The 20,048-nt window shown below is 34.2% G+C and overlaps 1 protein-coding gene across 2 annotated transcripts; it reads right to left on the bottom strand.

Annotated features, from left to right (window-relative positions):
- Positions 1-5,369: 5,369 nt before the first annotated feature.
- LOC134255363 (checkpoint protein HUS1-like) lies at positions 5,370-20,002 on the bottom strand. 2 transcript variants are annotated; one of them, XM_062737884.1, is made up of 8 exons: positions 19,853-20,002; positions 17,802-17,929; positions 14,775-14,951; positions 12,857-12,964; positions 12,474-12,548; positions 10,959-11,067; positions 5,867-6,007; positions 5,370-5,481 (listed from the first exon to the last, which is right to left on the bottom strand). In XM_062737884.1, exons 1-8 carry the CDS (start codon positions 19,902-19,904, stop codon positions 5,396-5,398), a joined length of 876 nt encoding a protein of 291 aa, XP_062593868.1. In that variant the 5' UTR covers positions 19,905-20,002; the 3' UTR covers positions 5,370-5,395. The 2 variants fall into 2 exon arrangements, with proteins under 2 accessions (XP_062593868.1, XP_062593869.1); XM_062737885.1 differs by having other exon boundaries at positions 10,971-11,067; positions 19,853-20,000.
- Between the last annotated feature and the right edge of the window lie 46 nt (positions 20,003-20,048).

Raw genomic sequence — 20,048 nt, 5'->3', positions numbered from 1 at the left:
GTTTTCAGGAAATTGTCAACAAATGTTGTTGCATTGTTGTACAGCGTGTGTAATCATGATTTCCCAAAACTTAGTTATTCTCAGCTGATTGACCGTTTTTAAAAGTCTCAAGGATGCTGAGAGAGTATCAAAGCGCAAATAAATTAGTATTCATTATAATGCAGTTAATATCTTTCCGATTATATAATGAATGATTCATCTCGACACCCCCTCCCGAAATTTTTAAAAGATTAAAACGTTTTATTAATATTATTTCTATTAGAACATTGATCTGGATGCACAAGTATACATATAACTATCGATCATTTGTTATTAGGCTTAATTTAATATAGTGTATAACATACAGTATTGATGTCTTTTCATCAGCAGCGCCAATAATAGCTTGTTTTCTTGCTTAGCACCCCCCCCCTTTTTTTGGCAAATATATACATAATATAGGCATTGAAAGTTGGGGTTTACCTTTGTTTTGTTGGTTTAGGCCCCCCTTTCAATTTGCTTCTGACGCCTATGATATGCATACTTCTGTATAAGACGTACATGTTTTTCTTCTCCCATCACCGGACATGTTCTTAGAATCCACTACAAAAAGGTATTTATAAAAGGTATTGAATGAATGTTAACTTCTGTTTATTAGTTTACATTTTTATGATTTATGAAGGTTAGACATATCTTCAAGTCATAAGTTATTTATTTGCTTTTACAAAAATCATTGTCATGGTCTGGACAATATTTATTTTAGCTTCAGACAGTTGCCCTGTGACCTCAACTTTTTAACCCTATCAAACCTTGAATCATGGAACACGTTTGAAAACATCAAACTTAAAATCTTAATCGTTTGACCTGGATTTATAAACCTCTCTCTCTCTCTCTGAGCTATATATTTTGATTTCTTTTCTACAAAGGCTCAATTTGTTTCATCATGATGATTAACTTTAAAGGAAAAGTGATCAACTGTAGAGAAACAAGAGGCCCATGGGCCACATCGCTCACATGAGCACATTGGCTAGGAAAAAATAAACAAAAATCACTTCAGTATTGAGAAGTTTACATGGGGGGACTTGAATTTTAAACTACCTTATAATGCTTCCACATCAATATAACAAATGACTTTGCCGTTTTTAGCTCACCTGAGCCGAAGGCTCAAGAGCTTTTCTGATCACATTTTGTCCGGCGTCCGTCTGTCCGTCTAGCTGTCCGTCTGTCTGTCTGTCTGTCTGTCTCTCTGTAAACTTTTCACATTTTCGACTTCTCAAGAACCGCTGAGCCAATTTCAACCAAACTTGTCACAAAGTATCCTTGGGTGAAGGGGATTCAAGTTTGTTCAAATGAAGGGCCACGCCCTTATTCAAGGGGAGATAATTGGGAATTAATGAAAATTTAGTGGCATATTTTAAAAATCTTCTTCTCAAGAACCACTGTGCCAAGAAAGATGAAACTTATATGGAAACATCCTCAGGTAGTGTAGATTCAAGTTTGTTCAAATCATGACCCCCGGGGCCAAAATGGCTGACCAAAGTTTTACATAGAAATATATAGGAAAATTCTGTAAAAATCTTCTTCTCAAGAATGACAAAGCCATAATTCATCATATTTATATGGAAGCATGTTCAGGTAGTGTAGATTCAAGTTTGTTCAAATCATGACCCCCGGGGGTAGGGCGGCGCCAAAATGGCCGACCAAAGTTTTACATAGAAATATATAGGAAAATTCTGTAAAAATCTTCTTCTCAAGAATGACAAAGCCATAATTCATCATATATATATGGAAGCATGCTTAGGTAGTGTAGTTTCAAGTTTGTTCAAATCATGACCCCCCGGGGTAGGGCGGGGCCAAAATGGCCTACCAAAGTTTTACATAGAAATATATAGGAAAATTCTTTAAACATTTTCTTCTCAAAATGACAAAGCCATAATTCATCATATTTATATGGAAGCATGTTCAAGTAGTGAAGATTAAAATTTGTTCAAATCATGACCCCCAGGGGTAGGGCGGGGCCAAAATGGCCGACCAAAGTTTTTAAAGATATATATAGGAAAATTCTTAAAAAATCATTTTCTAAAAAATAGCAAATGATTGGTCATGGGACTACTTTTGGATTTAAACTTTAGCCATAAAAAGCCATTTTCATTTTTCCTACCCTTAGTGCTCAGGTATATGGGCCTCTTGTTAAGCAAATGACTTTTTTTCCTATTTATACATAGTGTGGCACTTACACCTGGGGATCCTCAAATTTTTGTACTACCTGAAATACCAATATGATTAAACATGGCTTTTCCCAGGGGTTTCCCTTCAGGGTAAAACTTTGATCCCCTATTGTGGCCCTCCCTACTCACGCACCTTCTCCCCCGGTCATGACTTGAACAAATTTGAATCAACACTATGTTTTCCATAAAGATATATATATGGCTTTGTGGTTCTTAAAATTCTTTAAAAAATTTTCATTATTCATTCCTATGTAAAACTTTGCAAATCCATGATTGGTCATAATGATTTGGAACCTACACTATTTAAACTTTACAATGAAAAAGCCATATATTCCCATGTAAATCTTTGATTGTCAGTTGTGGCCCCACCCTACCCCTTATGATGCAAACTAGAATGACACTACATGTGGCCCAAAAGTTGGGCCTCTTGTTAAGCAGATTTTTTTTTTTTTCCTATATATTCCTATGTAACCCTTTGATCATCAATTGTGGCACTGCCCTACACCTGGGGATCCTCATTTGAACCAGTATGACTTTGTACTACCTGAGGAGGCCTCCATACCAATATGATTAAACATGGCTTTTCCTATATACTCCTTTATAAAAAAAATTGTGGCCCCGCCCAACCCCATAATTTTATGGGTAAAAATTGAATCTTCACTAACTGAGGATGTTTCCATATAAGTTTCATATTTCCTGGCCAAGTGGTTTCTGAGAAGATTTTTTTAAAGATTTTTTCCTACTTATTCCTATGTAAAACTTTGATCATCAATTGGGCCTCGCCCTACCCCAGGGTGTCATGATTTGAACAAACTTTAATCTACACTACCTGAGGATGTTTCCATATGTTTCATGTTTCCTGGCTCATAAAGATATGACCATTAATTTTTCATGGCTTTGTTTCCTTGAACCAGATATTACTATCACTGAAATAAGAAGTGCCCTTTCCCTGAAAAAAAATAGTTCTTCCATGGATATGATTTCATGAAATGTTAAAAAGTGTAAAACTTTGAAAAATTATTTAACTTTATACTTATTGTGGCCCAAAAACTTGGAATGAGAGCTATTTAGTATTACTGTACATAAGTCGGGTAATAGGCCCTAACCAGTGATATCAATTACTTCAAATCTAGGAAAACTTTTCAAAAATAATCCATACTAGGCTACTTGAATTTGTAAACTACATCACTGATAAGTGAAAATGTTTTCACAAAATTTACCTTTCATGATCTACAAAAACGAGGTGCTGCTTTTATTGATCTTAGAAGATTTCACTGTATGGAAGATTTTTTCCTATATATTTTCCCAAAAAATGTAATATTTTATTTTCTTTGATTGTCAAATTTTCTGTGGATTAAGTGATGTATTCAATTCTGAATGTGGTGTCAAACAAGGGGATGTCTAAGCCCCACACTTTTTAATGTTTTTATTGATGGTATTGTCCATGACTTAAAAAATAGAAAATGTGATCCTGTGCAAGTAAACAATATTCATGTAAATTGCCTGTTATATGCTGATGATATTGTAATATTCACAAAAGCGGTTTACAAACCAGTCTTGATATTCTGGCTATTGCCAGTTGGAAACTTCAAGTTAATGTAGATTTTCTAAAGTTATGATATTTAACTCATATATTCCTATGTAAAACTTTGATCATCAATTGTGGCCAAGATACTGTTATTTAGGTATCATGATTGTAATAGAACAAATTTAGAACAGCTGTGCTTATTGAAAAGGCACTAAAGCATGTTTTAAAATGAAAAGAACTATTTTGATAACCCATGTAAACTTTCATCTTTGATGCTATTGCTTCCAGTTCTTCTCTATTGTAGTGAAATATGGGGAGTGGATCTCTCATCCAAAGATTTTCAAATATTGAAAATTTTCACTTAAAATTTATACATCCTTTATAAAACATCCAATGCTGATCATCAATTGTGACCCACCCAAAATTTCCCTCTCTAGGGGAATCATGAAAACTTTTCTTTGGCCTTTAAACTTTAAATCCACAAGTAACTGTAATTCTTGGACTAAGAAATTATTTTCTATTCTAGATAATCTTGTTTCCAAAATATACAGTTTCATATTTTACCAAACATTAAACAAAGAATCATTGATCAGTGCACTCAGGAGCAAACTCAAAAATCTTTGGTTCAGAAAAACTTGATTTCTTCAAGAAAGTATACTCAGGAAAAAGAAGTCCTGATGTTGATTTACTCAAAAAAAGATCTGAGAGATCCTCTCTTAGTAGAATTAGACTAAGTGCACATAAACTTGAAATAGAAAGTGGTAGATATATTTCCACATCAAGAAATGAAAGATATTGTAACGTTTGTAATACTGGTGTGATTGAGGATGAAATACATTTTCTTTTTCAATGTAATTCTTACTCTAAGCTAAGAAACACATTCTTTAGTAATATTTATAACATAACAAAGAAAAATAATTTTAGCAATGAGAAATATATGTTACAATTATATGTAAACAGTAATATACAAAAAGTCTTGAAAGTTACTGTTAAATTTATCAGAGACTGTTTTGAACTTAGAAGTCAATTACTTGACAATTTTCGAAAAATATGTAAACATTTAATGATGTTCAGTGGGCCTTTGCCAATTATTGTAATTGTGTTTGTGCCAATAAAGTATTTGTATTTGTATTTATAATTATCTCCCCTTGAAATAGGGTGTGGCCCTTCATTTCAACAAACTTGAATCCCCTTCACCCAAGGATACTTTTTGGCAAGTTTGGTTGATTGGCCCAGTGGTTCTTGAGAAGAGGTCGAAAATGTGAAAAGTTTACAGACAAATGGACAAAATGTGATCAGAAAAGCTCAATTGAGCCTTCGGCTAAGGTGAGCTAAAAAAATCTGAGTATTCTCTGCTTGACCACATTAAAAACAAAAAAACAATGATGTTTATAAACAGCAACTCACATTCTTTTTCATAAAAAACAAGAGTTCCCAAAACTATTTTTAGAAAGTACATATACTTGTCTCTCAAAAGTACTTTTGTTCATATTTCTTTTTATTCAGAGAGACTTTTTTACTTTGGCACATGATATTAAACAAACCAATGTTAAAAGTTATAACTGTGTGAAAAAAATTACTATATATGCATATACATGTACATTTTGTATAAAGAAATTCCAAAACAAAACAACAGATAAATCTAAAGCATTTATTTCTAAATTTAAGATGACACAACTGGCATAAAATATTGCAATGAAACATCATCATGCAGCAAAAAGAAATGGACAACTTTCCTTCGTACAATATCTGAAAGAAAAAGAAATGATTGTGTTAGCTAATTTAAGAAATATTTTAAAAGAGATTATTAAACATATAAATTAGAGTGACACCCCCCCCCCCCCCCCCAACCCCCCCCCCCCCCGAAATGCCTTTTCCATCAAGCAAATTATTATTTTTTTTTTTTTTTACATTTTACCACTATATGGAAATCACACTGCAAAATAATAACTTAAGAAAAATACTCATCAATATAATTATGCAGAAGCCCATATGAGTTTAAAGATCTTGAAAAAAATCCTTGACCTACTCCAAAGCTCTAAATAATAACAAAATAAAGCATACATTGACCTTATAGGAACTGCTAAATAAAACATTCCTTGACATGCTCCTAAGCACTAAACAAAACACTTACTACAGATGACTTTGGTTGGATTGACTTGCTGTCCGGATAAGAACTGAGCAAACTTCCGGATATCAATCCGAGCATCTGAGAACTGTTGTGGATCGGAATTTGATCCGTCACTGCTTTGTGAGCTGAGTACTTTATCTCTGCCTAGGAAAACAATGGTAGTAATGTTGATTACACCATTTGGACACTTTTCTAGTGTTATAAATTACTGGAAATGAAATAATGGGTGCGTTCACAGTTCTACCATTAGTACCAACTTTCAATATACCATTGGTGCAATAATTTGACAATGGTACCAACTGTACCAATAAACCCTGAACGGATATTGGCATACAAATGTAACAATTTTACCAATGTTACCAATGGAAGTCCAATGGAAACGTTGGTAATACTGAATTATAGATTTCTTTGTCTTCTAAGTTATTGGCACATGCCAGAATCGCAAGAAAATCATAGCAGACTCATAGCCGAGAAACAAACCACATCAGGTTCACACTCCTTTAGTTGCCATATCTATGAGTTTTATATAATCCATTTAATGGATCATGTCTAAATCATACTTCAAAATCATGAATTTAAGTGTTTAATATGATTTTTATGTGATTTTGGCATGATTTCATTTTGTTAAGAAGGCTTAGAGGAAAAATCGTTTATATCATTGTGAATCCGGGATCCAAGTCTTTCTAGCTTGTTGCCATGTCGATAACTAGCTGTGACATCATTTACCAACATTAACCACACTCTAGACTGTCTGCAGAAAAATATACCATTGGCAAAAAACATTGGTACCAGTGGCATGACAATGGTAATTAATTTTACCAATGGCAATTTTTGTCTACCAACTGTGAACGCACCCAGTATCTGTCAGTTGCTTTTCCTTTCATATTTTATTGCACTAATTCATGGTCATCATACATACTGCACAATCAATATAGATACAAAAATTGTTTTGTTATTCAAACTGGACCAAAATCAATGAAAGTTAGACTTTGTTATGTATTACTGTACATCAAATGAGAGATGATATTACTACTTTTCACTGATTATTCATATAAGGTTTCTATGTTTCAGTATTTACCCAAATGCTCTTTTCTCTTTTATCCAGTCTTTGCATAAGATTTTTTGGGACACAAAGGACATACATGTATGATCCAGTATACTCATGGAAGACAAGATCAAATCAAATTTTCTCAGACTGAAAACCCGAACAGAAGCAGGGAAAACTTAAAGACTGGATTGACAGTATCTTATTCTCAGTACTTGGTAACTGACTGGTACATGATGTTATTCTCAGTACTTAGTTACTGACTGGATTGTCATGAAGTTATTCTCAGTACTCAGTGACTGACTGGTACAGTATCTCATTCTCAGTACTTAGTTACTGACTGGATTGACAGTATCTTATTCTCAGTACTTAGTAACTGACTGGATTGTCATGATGTTATTCTCAGTACTTAGTTATTGACTGGATTGTCATGATGTTCTTCTCAGTACTTACTTATTGACTGGATTGTCATGATGTTATTCTTAGTACTTACATGTAGTTACTGACCAGTGTTTTCCCTTTATTTCAAAGTAACAGGCTACAAACCAATTGTAACAGGCCGGGGGTCAAGGGCGAAGCCCTCGTGGGGGTTCGGCCCCCCGGCCGAAATTGATTTTATGTGATTTTTAACCCTTTTGGAGAGGTCTCAGCCCATATGCAGGTTAAAATTTAGGCATCTTGCAACATCCAAAATTTGTTACACATTTTAAACAAAACATGATTGCATTATCAATATATTCTTTTTATTGTGAGAATTTCAACTGAATAATAAAATGAAATTAAAAAAATGAAAACTTTTCTTCATTTCCCAGTATTCTCTGATGCTGGTGAAGTTGAACAATCAGGTATGGAATGCCATATACGACAGCCAACTGCTTACTGCCAACTGCTGACTGCCAACCGCCATACATATTTGAATAAATTTTATTTTTATATTGATATTTATGTAAATTTTATATAAAAAAAAGGCGTGGATCTATAGGACATTTTTTCCAAGAGGGTCACTCTGGTAAAAAAAAATCCAATCCAGAAATTTCTTGACAAGAAAAAAATACGTAAAGTTCTTTCCTAAATGTGAAAATTTTTTTCGGCCGGGGAGAGGAGGTTCTTATGCGTCATACCTCATGTGTATGACATTTTTCATACCAACTTAACACGAATCCACATTTTCGGTTGGGGAGGGGGGTGGGGTTCTAAAGTCCCTTTTAGTTGATTTATTTTATACATTAGATAATTTTTAGTTGGTTTAGTTTGTGCATTAAATAACTTTACAAATTTCAGAAGGGTGTTCCGGACCCCTCTCTCTAGACCTAAACATGTAAAACATATTTTATTTGTACAAACAAAGAGATACAAATGTTTGATCGGCGTTTTGATCTATGATTGTGAAACATTATAACACACAGAGATATACATCTTTAATTTGAGGAAATTTTTAACTATAGAATATAGTGGAAAAAAAAATTATTTTCAAAACATCATTCTGATTCTCTGCGAAACGACAAATCTTTTTTTGTTATTAGTCTCTCTTCAAAGGTTTTGTTGTCTCCGGGGGAGGGGGGAGGGCTTCTATAAAGATTAAACACAGAAGATAGTCATTTTATTACCTATTTCAAATAGGAAAACAAATAAAAAAAAAATAAACAATGTACTTTATCAACCGCATGTATTGAATATTACATAAGATAAAACATTTTGGTCATTTTATTCAATTTAATTTTACCAGGGTGACCCCCTTGGAAAAAATGTCCTAGATCCGTGCCTTTTTTTCCCTTTTTTTGTGAAAATTCATGTAAATATCAATACAAATATAAAATTCATTCAAATATATGTGGCAGTTGGCAGTAAGCAGCTGACAGTTGGCAGTAAGCAGTCAGCAGTTGGCAGTAAGCAGTTGGCTGTCGTATATGGCATTCCATAATCAGGTGTTTCAATTTCTGAAAAAAAATTAAGGGTTACATTAAATTTTATATTATTTTGTTTATAAAAAAAAATAGGGAATAACAAATATTTACCTATTTGAAATATAAGAAAATATAACAATTTCTAAAATCATGACTCATTATTAAACAATAATTTGTTTTTACATCAATATGTAAATTTAATAACAAGTATATATTTCTCTTTTTTCACCAATATAATTAATGAAAACTTTTCTTAAAAAATATATAATATTACCGCCATTACGAGCTAAAGTAAACCCATCACTCAGATATTCCACATGTTCGATCAATTGATAGCAAAATATAAGAGAATACCCAATTAAATATTTATTAATAATAATGAAAAAAAATCAGCTTTGTAAAAAATAAACATGCGTATAACTACAACCCGAGTCGGAACCATTGACATTTTGTAATTTTGGCCATAATGTCACAGACTGTTAGAATAACAAGAGATGTTTGTAAAACACTTATGCCCCCCTCCCCCCAAATTGGAATTTTTCCAAGTCCAAGGGGGAAAACTCTGTCAAAATTGGCACGATTGTACCCAAAACAGAACTTGACCTAGATATTCATCTGATAAATCTGTATACTAAATTTCATCTCAGCATGTGCAACGGTTGCAAAGAAAATGAACAGAAACTGCAAATAATTGGAATTTTTCTAAGTCCAAGGGGCATAACTCTGTCAAAAATGGTGCAATCATACCTAAATCAGAAATTGAACTAGAAATTTATGTTATATATCTGTATACAAGATTTCATTTCAGTATGTGCAACGGCTGCAAAGAAAATGAACGGAAACTGCAAATAATTGAAATTTTTCTAAGTCCAAGGGGCATAACTCTGTCAAAAATGGTGTGATCGTATCCAAAACAGAACTTGACCTAGATATTAATCTGATAAATCCGTATACTAAATTTCATCTTAGTATGTGCAACGGTTGCAAAGAAAATGGACGGAAACTGCAAATAATTGGAATTTTTCTAAGTCCAAGGGGCATAACTCTGTGAAAAATGGCGCGAAAGTCATACCCAACCAGAACTTGTCCTAGATATTCATGTGATATATCTGTATACTAAATTTCATCTCAGTATGTGCAACAGTTGTGAAGAAAATGAACGGAAACTGCAAATAATTGAAATTTTTCTAAGTCCAAGGGGCATAACTCTGTCAAAAATGGCGTGAACGAACCCAAACCAGAACTTGACCTAGATATTCATGTGATATATCTGTATATTAAATTTCATCTAAGTATGTGCAACGGTTGTAAAGAAAATGAACGGAAACTGCAAATAATTGGAATTTTTCTAAGTCCAAGGGGCATAACTCTGTCAAAAATGGCGCGATCGTATCCGAAACAGAACTTGCCCTAGATATTCATGTGATATATCTGTATACCAAATTTCATTTCAGTATGTGCAACGGTTGTGAAGAAAATGAACGGAAAGCAATATGCCGACATTTCTTCAAGACCGACGGACCGACAGACCGACCGACAGACAGCAGCAAAGCAATATGCCCTCCCTTCTTCGAAGGGGGGCATAAATATGTATCTAAAATATCGCCTTACTGTTCATTCACTAACCTGATAATTTTCTTAATTTCTTTCCCATTAATTTAAATCTTCTGAGTTTCGCCTCGAGTTTCAGTTGTCTCTTTTTCGCCATATTAAATTAAATGCAATCGGCAATCCTCGTCTGACTCCGCTATGCTCCATTCTAACAAGTGTGCGAGGTACAAGCCACCCGAGGAGCTCCGAGCTCTAAAGAGTCGGGATCGGGATACAGTTGATTTAATCAAGTCGTGCTTCGTCAGGTTGTGTATGATCGATGAGGTTTAACAGCAACGCAACGTTCGAATTTGACTTTGTTGTTGTTTCTTTTTTTAATTTTAAGATTTCTAACCGGCATTTTTATCTATTGAAGCGGTCAATTTGGCCGGCGGCCGGTTCTTAGGGAAAACACTGCTGACTGGATTGACAATATCTTATTCTCAGTACTTAGTTACTGACTGGTACATGATGTTAATCTCAGTACTTCTGACTGGTATATGATCTTATTCTCAGTACTTAGATTCTGACTCGTATAAGACCTTATTCTCAGTACTTAGTGACTTACTGACTGGATTGACGAGGTCCCTGAAATGTGTAGTGATGGACACCATGTCTGTCTCGACCATTAGTTTCATCTCCCCGTTCTGATTGGCAGATAAAACCTTCAGGATGAGAAGATAAATCACTGAAAGTTACATTATAGCACGCAGATAAAACCTTCAGGATGAGAAGATAAGTCACTGAAAGTTACATTACAGCACGCAGATAAAACCTTCAGGATGAGAAGATAAGTCACTGAAAGTTACATTACAGCACGCAGATAAAACCTTCAGGATGAGAAGATAAATCACTGAAAGTTACATTATAGCACGCAGATAAAACCTTCAGGATGAGAACAGACCTGCCTACCCTTTTCATTTCAAGGGTGTAATTTCAGTAAATTTTTGGTGGAATTTCAGAGGTAAAAGCTTAATTAATCATATTTTCCTTTTTGGTGTTTTACTATAATACTTAATTTTCTTTTAAAACAACTGAAATTGTACATTAATAAACAAAGGTGGCATAAACGTTTCTTTTTCGAATCATTTATTGGGGAAAAAAGTGTTGTAAAATATCAGTATCCTACATCAAACTCAATGCAACCGTGCACCCTTACTGGAAACATTTTGACAATTTGTATCAAATCGCTTAATTGAAGGCTTGTGTTTGCATGTTTACACAAATCGCGTTATCTTAATAACATTGTGTTTTATCTTTCTAACACACATTTCTCTATCTTGTTCTACATGTTAGCGATGTAAAAATGAACTAAAATGAGCATAGAAATGGCTATACTTATTGCACATATCATTTAACATTTAATGTAAGTAGTGCATTCAGTTCTTCGTTCGAATATTTGGTAACCAGTCTGTATGTAACTACAAGGTATATTACGTAAGATATCGCAATGGTCATCTATTAATTACTTTTATTAGAGGAAATTCTCATTTCGTTTCAGCAGGACGTGCTTTAACTTTAAATTTAGTTGTCCATTAAGGATTTTAAACCAAGATATCAAAAGCGTAAAATTAATATAAGTGGCTAATAAAAATATTGTGGTAAAAAGTGCAGAAAGTTACAACAAGCGGAAGGGTAGGCAGGTCTGTGAGAAGATAAATCACTGAAAGTTACATTATAGCACGCAGATAAAACCTTCAAGATGAGAAGATAAGTCACTGAAAGTTACATTATAGCATGCTGAAAAGCAATGGAGATGGAATATATATAAAAAATATATATGACTAGTCCATGTACTTCTAAACATAGATATACAGCATTCTTAGAAATATTGAACCTCTCTTCTTATAGAATAGAATTTGCAATTTGCAATGAAGCAACAAGACATACACTTACAGTACAATGTATTAAGTTTATAAACACAGCACATAAGGACAAGTTTGATACAGTTCTATTCTGTCAATCAAACAATTGCCCTACTGGATTAATGTACTGAATTATTGAGGAAGTGAGTATTCTTCAGGTGTTTTGCTGTAACTGTGCCCTACTATACTAGAACTACAATACAAACCACAAAATTACTCAGATTCTTCATCTTGTCTACAACATTTTTCAGTAACTTCAGCTGTGGCATGGCTATAGTAACCTAAAAATACATCAGATCATGTTTATAGGTAATCATTCAATACTAAGTTAATGTTAATCTTTATTTACAAAATTTATAACAAAAGTTTCAAGGCAACAATGGCTGTTTGAGCAACATATCACATTCTGACAGGGTGAAATATAATAAAAAGATATTTTTATTGTTAAACTTAATATAACAATTACTACACCAGAGTTTCAATTTACCTCCTAGATAACTGCTGGGTTTTTTTTCATATAAAATTAACTTTTCATAGTGATGATTATCATTTTTATTACATGTATACATCATTTCTATTTTCTATTTACATCAAACTGTGGTACTTCAGGTTCCTCATAGTCAGCCCAATTCCTGCGGGGAATCACCGTCACAGGGATATCGTGGACGACAGTTCTAGAGTGGGACGATAAGGTGGGCTGAAAGGATTCTCAAAAAGTTCCATCAAAGATGCCCCATTCCTTTCTTTTTTTAGCTTCATAAATTACTTATAGGACCATGTAAAGTTGGATTAAAACAAGATGTGTTTGTGAAACACTATGCGCCCGGCGCAACAACATTTTTAAAAAGCTATTTTTAGCATATATGTCACAATCAAGGTCACAAGGACATTGACCTTCGTGTCATTTGAAAGTACTTGATTGGTAAAGTATGAATACCAAATATAAAATCTCTATCTCTCATGGTTCAAAAGTTATGGCAAAGGTATGAAAAAACTATTTTTTTAGCATACAAGTCAGTCAAGGTCACAAGGTCATTGACCTTGATGTTATTTGAAAGAGATTAATTAGTGGAGTATGCATAATAAATATGCAGTCTCTATCTTCTATGGTTCCAAAGCTATGGCAAAGGTACGAAAAATTTATTTTTAGCATACAGGTCACAGTCAAAGTCACAAGGTCACTGACCTTGGTGTCATTTAAAAGATTTTAATGAGTGGTGTACGCTTACCAAATATGAAGTCTCTATCTTTCACTGTTCAAAAGTAATGGCGAAGATTAAAGTTTGCAGATAAAAAGCTATTTTTAGCATTGAAATAGCTCAATTAGTGGAGTATGCATATAAAATATGAAGTCTCTATCTTTCATGGTTCAAAAGTTATGGCGAAGGTTAAAGTTTGCAAACAAACAAACAAACAGACAGACAGGACAAAAACAATATACGCCCGTGATCTATCAACCCGGTCATATAATATATTGAACCCCGCGATATTTTGAACCCGGGTGCATTCAAAATATCGCTGCGAAATTTTAACCCCCCTATAAAATATTGAACCCGGGGTTCAAAATATTATGGCCATAAAATATTGAGTCCCCTGCCATTTTGATTCATGAGGGAGGGGGTTCAAAATATTATGGCCATAAAATATTGAGCCCCCTGTCCTTTTAATTTAAGAGGGAGGGGGGTTCATAATATTATGACCATAAAATGTTGAACCCCCTGTCCTTTTAATTTAAGAGGGAAAGGGGTTCAAAATATTATGGCCATAAATTATCGAGTCTCCCTACTCATTTAATTCAAGAGGGAGGGGGTTCAAAATATTATGGCCATAAAATATCAAGTCCCCCTGACCTTTTAATTGATGAGGGAGAGGGGTTCAAAATATTATGGCCATAAAATATCAAGTCCCCTATCCATTTAATTTTACAGGGAGAGGGGTTCAAAATATTATGGCCATAAAATATCGAGGGTAGGGTGACTCAATATTTTATGACCATAATACTTTGCAAAAATTAAAAGGGCAGGGGGACTTTCTCACATTTTATGGCCAAATATTTATAACCCTCTCCCTCTTAAATTAAAAGTTCAATATTTTATGGCCATAATATTTTGAAACCCCCTCTCTCCTGTAAAATTAAAAGGGCAGGGGGACTCAATATTTTATGGCCATAATATTTTGATTTGAATTTTTAAATTAAAAGGACAGGGGGGGGTAATATTTTATGGCCATAATATTTTTCCTCCAAGTCCCTCCCTGTAAAATTAAATGGGCAAGGGGGTTCAATATTTTATGGCCATAATATTTTGAACCCCCTACCTCAAATGAAAAAGGTGGGGGTTCAATATTTTATAAGACTTTTATCGCAGCGAAAAATTCTGAAGGTCCGGGTTCAAAATTGCCGATTTTTGAACCCGGGTTCAATATATCGTGGTATCAAAATATTATGCTACACCGGGTGCATAAAAATGTCGCACAAGTTTGTGAGACAAAGACAAAAAGATTCTTACTAGATCCACTTCAAACGTCAGACAAGGAGCGTGTTTCTTGGTCAGTTTGATCTTGATCCACTTGGCATTCTGTGCCGTCTTTAGAGCTTTCATCAGATTCTCTGGTGCAACTTCTAGGAAAATTTCATTGGCCTCTTCTGAGACACCTTCCATGGCATATTCATCAAAGAAATGACCCTTTATGAATTAATGTAAAGTCCAACACAATATGATATGTAAATGCACATCATCATTATTTAGGATTTGACATTTTTTTGGAGCTGTCAGCTAACAGAGAGATTGGAATTTCATTCTTCATAGTGTTTAGTATTATGCCTAATTTCACTTTGAAAAGAAGGATTTTGTTAGCCATTGATCACATATAATATGTCACTTTATCAAAAATCAAAGGACAAAAACTAATCTAATTCACTAGTTTTTGGATCAAAATCAACATACATGATCAGCATAATAGCGAGCGCAGCGAGCATTGCAAAGCGACGTTCGTCACTACGAGCTCTTAAAGCAACGCCTGCGCGAAGAGAAAATTTGGACTACTGCACATTCATTCGATAGAATCTTTTGACGCAGTAATTTGGACCCACAATGCATCACTTAAAGCTACGTTCTCATGAGAATAGCAGCAAAAGTTCAACTATAAGTAAACATGCCCTGATTTAATGGATAAATATTGAAGATAAATAGTAAACGAAACGTTCTTCATTTACTTTCAGCACTGTTCAGGCTTCTTTTTGGAAATGTAACTTACATACGACGTCATGTCTAGATGCATCAAATGTCATGTGCATTTTGATGAGCCCGATCTAAATTATAACAAAATAAATATCTGCGATCGCCATAACGGTTGCACCGTCAACATATTACACAAATATTGTGGCATGAGTTTCATCTCATATAGCAGACTTAAAATGCTTGAAACATTTGATTCACTTTTTATATTAACATGTGCTAATGAGTAAAATCTGTAAAAAGAAAAAAATGTTGAAATACATTTCAAAATTTAACAAGAGGCCCATGGGCCTTATAGGTCACCTGAGCATTATGCATCAACTTTCCAGTGATTGAATTTGATTCATGTTTTAAGCCAGATGCTATGACATTCACAATTTTGAAAGAGGCACCATTGATCATCATAACTATACACTTAGCAGTTGCTTAGTTTGGTAACTTAATACCCATAGGCAGGGTAGGGAAACAAAAAATGCATTTCAACTAATCAGTAATTTTCAGCAATAATCAGTGGTGTCCCTACCACGCATGAACCCCTGACCCTTAGGCCTAGATCCACACATTGCACAATTTTTGAAAAGGAATCCTTGCTTTTTAAAAATATTTGATTGATACCAAGGAGCAGATTTCAAACAATTCATTCTTTTCAGTATATAAGTACAGTAAAACTTGGTTATAACGATGTCACTGGGACTTATGAAATAACTTCGCTATATCAGTAATTCGTTATAACCATTTAAGAAATTCATTAAATTTATATAGCTGGGGATCCAAGATTACTTCGTTATAACCGTGAATTCGCAATATCCGTGTTTGTACTAAACAAGTTTTACTGTACAGCTCCCCCCCTCCATGGTACCCCTGACCCTGGGGCCTTGAAATTCACAATTCTGGAAGATTAGGGCCCTTGCTCATCATAACTATATAGGTAGTTCATCTGCTCAATATCCAGGAACAGAGAAGAAGATTTTCAGGGAATTCATGTATTTTCACTATATAATCAATAGAGCCCTGCCCTAACACCATTCACAAATTCAAAATTTTGGTAGAGGCACTTTTGCTTATCATAACTATGCACTTAGTTAGTTTATTCAATAACTACTGGTAGGAGCAGAAGAGAAGATTTTCAAAGAATTCATGTATTTTCACTATATAATCAATAGAGCCCCGCCCTAACACAAGAACCCCTGACCCTGTGGCCATAAAATTCACAATTTTGAAAGAGGCACTCTTGCTCATCACAACTATACACTTACATGTAGTTAGTTTATTTACTGTAAAATCACATATTTTTGTGGGGTCAAATTTTCGTGGTTTGAGTAAAAACTTTTGCTTTTGGGGATTTGAATTTGTGGATGAAGAATTCTTGAGTAGGTTATGTATGTAACATTTTACATTTCGTGGTGGACATGAATTCGTGGGTCTCTTCATAACAAACGAAAACAATGAAAATTATAACCCCACGAAAATTTATGATTTCACAGTAATACCTTGGAGCAGAGAAGAAGATTTTCAAAGAATTCATGTATTTTCTCAATATATAATCAATAGAGCCCTGCCCTAACACCAGAACCCCTGACCCTGGGGCCATAAAATTCACAATTTTGGTAGAGGCACTCTTGCTCATCATAACTATGCATTCAGTTTGTTTATCGAATACCTAAGCACAGAGAAGAAGATTTTCTAGGAATTCATGTATTTTCACTATATAATCAATAGAGCCCCGCCCTAACACCAAAACCCTGACCCTGGGGCCATAAAATTCACAATTTTGGTAGAGGCACTCTTGCTCATTATAACATTGTACTTAATTAGTTTATTTAATACCCAGGAGCAGAGAAGAAGATTTTCAAAGAAATAATGTATTTTTACTATATACTTATCTAGCCCCACCCTAGCACTAGAACCCCTGACCCCAGGGCCATGAATTTCACAATTTTGGTAGAGGACTCAATGCTGATTACAATCATGCAAACAGTTTGACTGCTTGATGTCCAGGAGTAAAGAAGAAGATTTTTAAAGATTTCATTAATTTTAGGGGTTTTGGCCCCACCCCTCAGGCCCCAGGAGGAGGGGGGGCAGGGACCATTAAATTCACAGTCTTTGTTCCCCTTTACCCATAGATGCTGTATACCAAATTTGGTTGAAATTGTTCAGTGGTTTCAGAGAAGAAGCTGAAAATGTTCAAATGTTAACACACAATGGACGACACACGTCGCACGATGACGGACGAAAACGGATAGCAATAGGTCACCTGAGTGACTCAGGTGACCTAACAAAATTTACAAGAGTATTTACCTGAGGAAGCTCACACCAGATATGTACCCCTCCATTGACTAATTTCTCTGACAGAATGAAGTACCAGTTACCAGGGGTTATTCTTAATACACATACTTTTATTAACTTTGACAAAGTACCAATGATTCCTGAAAAGTGAAAACATAATGATTATATAAAGTTTGTGTAAAATCTGTAAATTAATGCAGCAATGTATATACAGCCATGTTTTGATATCAGTCATTGCTTTTAATCCTAGGAAAGATATACAGTCAAACCTTGTTAACTCAAACGCGAAGGGACTGAGAAAAAACTTCGACATGGATTTGCGATATCCAGGGTAGAATAATGAATAAGTAGTTGGGACTTCAAATGACATATCCATGGTATTCAAGATACCGAAGTTTTAACTGTATTGAGCAGGTCTAGCACAACACCCTGATAAAGGTATATAGCTTTATCAATGTATTACAAATACCTTGATCAAGGTATTTTATGTAATGAAAATACAAAAGAAAAATCTAAAAAATAAATACTGAAAGTCGAGTTCTGAGTTGATGTCAGAAAATTCACTCATGCAAGTACAGTACTCAAACAGTATAAAATCAGTGTAAAAGCATGTCGTGTGAGGAGACAATTTTTTACAGGGATTTTTTTACCCTTTGATTCCAGGGGCCGGGGCCGTCAAGATTGGGAAAAATAGCGATATTTGGTTGAAATTGGGAAAAATATCTTCATACAAATAAAAAGGAAAAAAACAAGCAAAAGTCAACTATTTAATCTTTTTTTGTTCAGAAGCATAAGAATGGCAAAGCCAAAGAGTATGATAATTGTAAATGAACATATTTATATGTTGTCATCTTTTTTACCTTTATTTAAGAAGTTCATTAAAAATAAAATTTGATAGTACGTTTGTTCCTGATGAGCATTACTGATATGAAATAATAGCGGCTGATGTTCAGAAGGCATAGAGAATGGCAAAGCCAAATTTTTCGAGTATGATAATTGTAAATTTCCCTTGAACATATTTATATGTTGATTAGGATTAGGTTTTAGTTTTTAAAATTGGGTTTGTTTTATAAATCCTTTATTTAAGAAGTTCATTAAAAATAAAATTTGATAGTAGGTTTGTTCCTGATGAGTGATCGGTATTTTCCATTTCAAATCGATTGACCAGTTTATATCGATGAATCAAGAACATTTGTTAAATCCCTGAGCAATTTTAATAGCATTGCACTTTGAGTCCCAGCTTGAAAATTACAGTCGGAGGCAAAATGCAAGAGAGACGTTATTTTACGCTTTTAATGATTTTTCGCACATTAAGGTATTATTGCTCACGCGATCGTCTAATACAACCGCCTTCGGCGGCACTTTAATTTTTGGGGACAACAATTTTTCAACATCGATCCCGCTTAAAAACATCTGTAGTATTCCGAATGACTTCTCGGATGGCTCGTAAATCACACATAGGAAACATATAACACCTGTTTTTCATTATTTATTTTAATAATTTACAACTTAATACTTTTTCATATTGGGAATTTTTAGGTATAATTTTGGGGAAAAACATGCACTTTTCAGCATCGGGAATGGGGCCGAATTTTGGCCCCACAGAGACCCTACAAAAATCCCTGTTTTATGCTGTCTTTTTGATACCCTAGTACTTTTCATGTGCGAGTGAACACACTGACCGGACCACAACTCATAATTCAACTTTTAAATTTAATTTTTTAAGAATTTTTTTTGGTACTTTAAACATAAAATAACTTTATCAGGGTATTGTGATGGAATGGACCTGTTGAGTTCAAGTTAAATTCTTTAACAGTAAGATAATCGATATTTCACAAATAATATCACGCATGTTTATAGTCCATTATTAACATATGAACTTGTAGCAGACAGCAATTCCTATGTGGCATGAAACAACTGGGAAAGGAGATGATGTGGACCAGAAATTAATCAAAACCAGGACTCAAGTCAGGTGCTGTCATCTCTTAGCCATGCCTGTGGTAAAACGACGATTTAAAGTATATTTCATATGTGTTTGAGGCAGTGTGTTGTTAAATACTTACTTGTGAAATGCTGAATACAACCAATGTCGGCTATTTTACCCCTGAATCTCATTGTAGAAAAGAAAGTGTTTACATTCTGGCGCCATTCATATAAAAATTAAAACCAAACGCGTAAACAATTTTTATATCCGATACGTGAAGTTAAGTTTCCTTTCAGAAATCAATAAAATAATTTGAAATGTTGCAGCTTAAAGAA

Source organism: Saccostrea cucullata, unplaced genomic scaffold (genome assembly GCF_032062105.1).
Source record: "Saccostrea cucullata isolate Sc308-1 unplaced genomic scaffold, CSIRO_AGI_Scuc_v1 ctg975, whole genome shotgun sequence".
NCBI lineage: Eukaryota > Metazoa > Mollusca > Bivalvia > Ostreida > Ostreidae > Saccostrea > Saccostrea cuccullata.
The sequence above is the reverse complement of the archived record's forward strand: the minus strand, read 5'-3'. Positions and strand labels throughout refer to the sequence as shown.